We start from the raw sequence: 1,128 nt of genomic DNA, 5'->3' as shown, positions 1-1,128 counted from the left end.
CATTGCTAGCGTGGTGGGAAAATAGCATTTGGTGGGAAAATAACAAAACCTGGTGGGAAAATATCACCAGCCCTTATGTAATGATCCCGTGACTGTTTAGATTACTAGAGATGGGAAGTTTAATCGGCACTAAGTACCGATCAGCGTGATAGAAAGAACTGAAATCGTTTCTAACACAGCGCGAATATGAGGACGACTGATATTTACATGATAAAAGGACAATATAGGATGATTTTACCCTCCTTGCAATATTTTGAAAAGAGAATACGATAATAGTGGCGCTATAGTATAGAAAATGCTATCTCGGCGTTGAAGATGCATGACGAGTACTGCGTTAAAATCAGCTCACTAGCAACCACGTAGATGTAATTTTATGTTTCACAAGGTCTCGAAAATTTTAAAGTGACCAAAAATATAGCGAATATGAAATTATAAGAATTATACAGTAAGTAACAGTCACAAGAGCAAGCAAAGCTCACTTTGTTCGCGGTTCAAGGCTAGGGTACGGAAGAAAGGTTCATAGTGACTTATAGAGTTATTTTCCCTAAGTAGTAGTGTGGTCCGTAGTGAGTGAGATTCTACGAAGTGAATAAAGCATAATGACATTCTTCTCGTTGCAACTGATCCCGCTCACCTTCAAGTCCAAGAACAACGTCATCTGCGGATCGAGCCATGGATCGGATACAGGCCACGACGATCAAGCGCGGCGGCGACCCAAACCCTCTCGACACTACAGGCCTTTGCCTGCTGTCTCTCGATGGCGGCGGCGTGCGCGGTCTCTCGACTCTATACATCCTAAAGAGCGTCATGAATCGGCTAAACCACGAACGGAAGAATAACAACCTGCCTCCGGTGAAGCCATGCGAGGTGTTTGACCTTATCGGCGGTACCAGTACCGGCGGGTAGGCACACCTGCCGTTTAATGACTGTCCAAGGCTCCCTACTTATTCGGGGAGATCTAGAGAAGCTGGAAGTTAGGCTCAACGGAAATACTTCTACTTTGGCGGAGTACAAGCAGATTGAGCCGGTTTATGGGGTTCGTCGTACAAGGGAGGCGGAGTGGCGTAAGGCTGATCTGGGGCTGTGGCACTTGGTTCATAGCGCCTTTCTTTCTTTCTTTCTTTCTTT

General features: G+C 45.4%; 1 protein-coding gene across 1 annotated transcript; it reads left to right on the top strand.

Moving 5' to 3' along the window:
- Positions 1–227: 227 nt before the first annotated feature.
- P152DRAFT_463169 (uncharacterized protein) lies at positions 228–1,128 on the top strand. Its single transcript, XM_033680483.1, has one exon. The coding sequence runs from the start codon at positions 673–675 to the stop codon at positions 904–906; it is 234 nt and encodes a 77-aa protein (XP_033529439.1). The 5' UTR covers positions 228–672; the 3' UTR covers positions 907–1,128.

The sequence above is a fragment of the Eremomyces bilateralis genome (assembly GCF_010015585.1).
Source record: "Eremomyces bilateralis CBS 781.70 unplaced genomic scaffold P152scaffold_93, whole genome shotgun sequence".
Classification (NCBI taxonomy): domain Eukaryota; kingdom Fungi; phylum Ascomycota; class Dothideomycetes; order Eremomycetales; family Eremomycetaceae; genus Eremomyces; species Eremomyces bilateralis.
This window is presented reverse-complemented; position numbering and strand designations above follow the sequence as displayed.

Coding starts and splice junctions, on each gene's coding strand:
- P152DRAFT_463169 (XM_033680483.1), top strand. CDS start 673: ATGGATCGGATACAGGCCACGACGATCAAGCGCGGCGGCGACCCAAAC.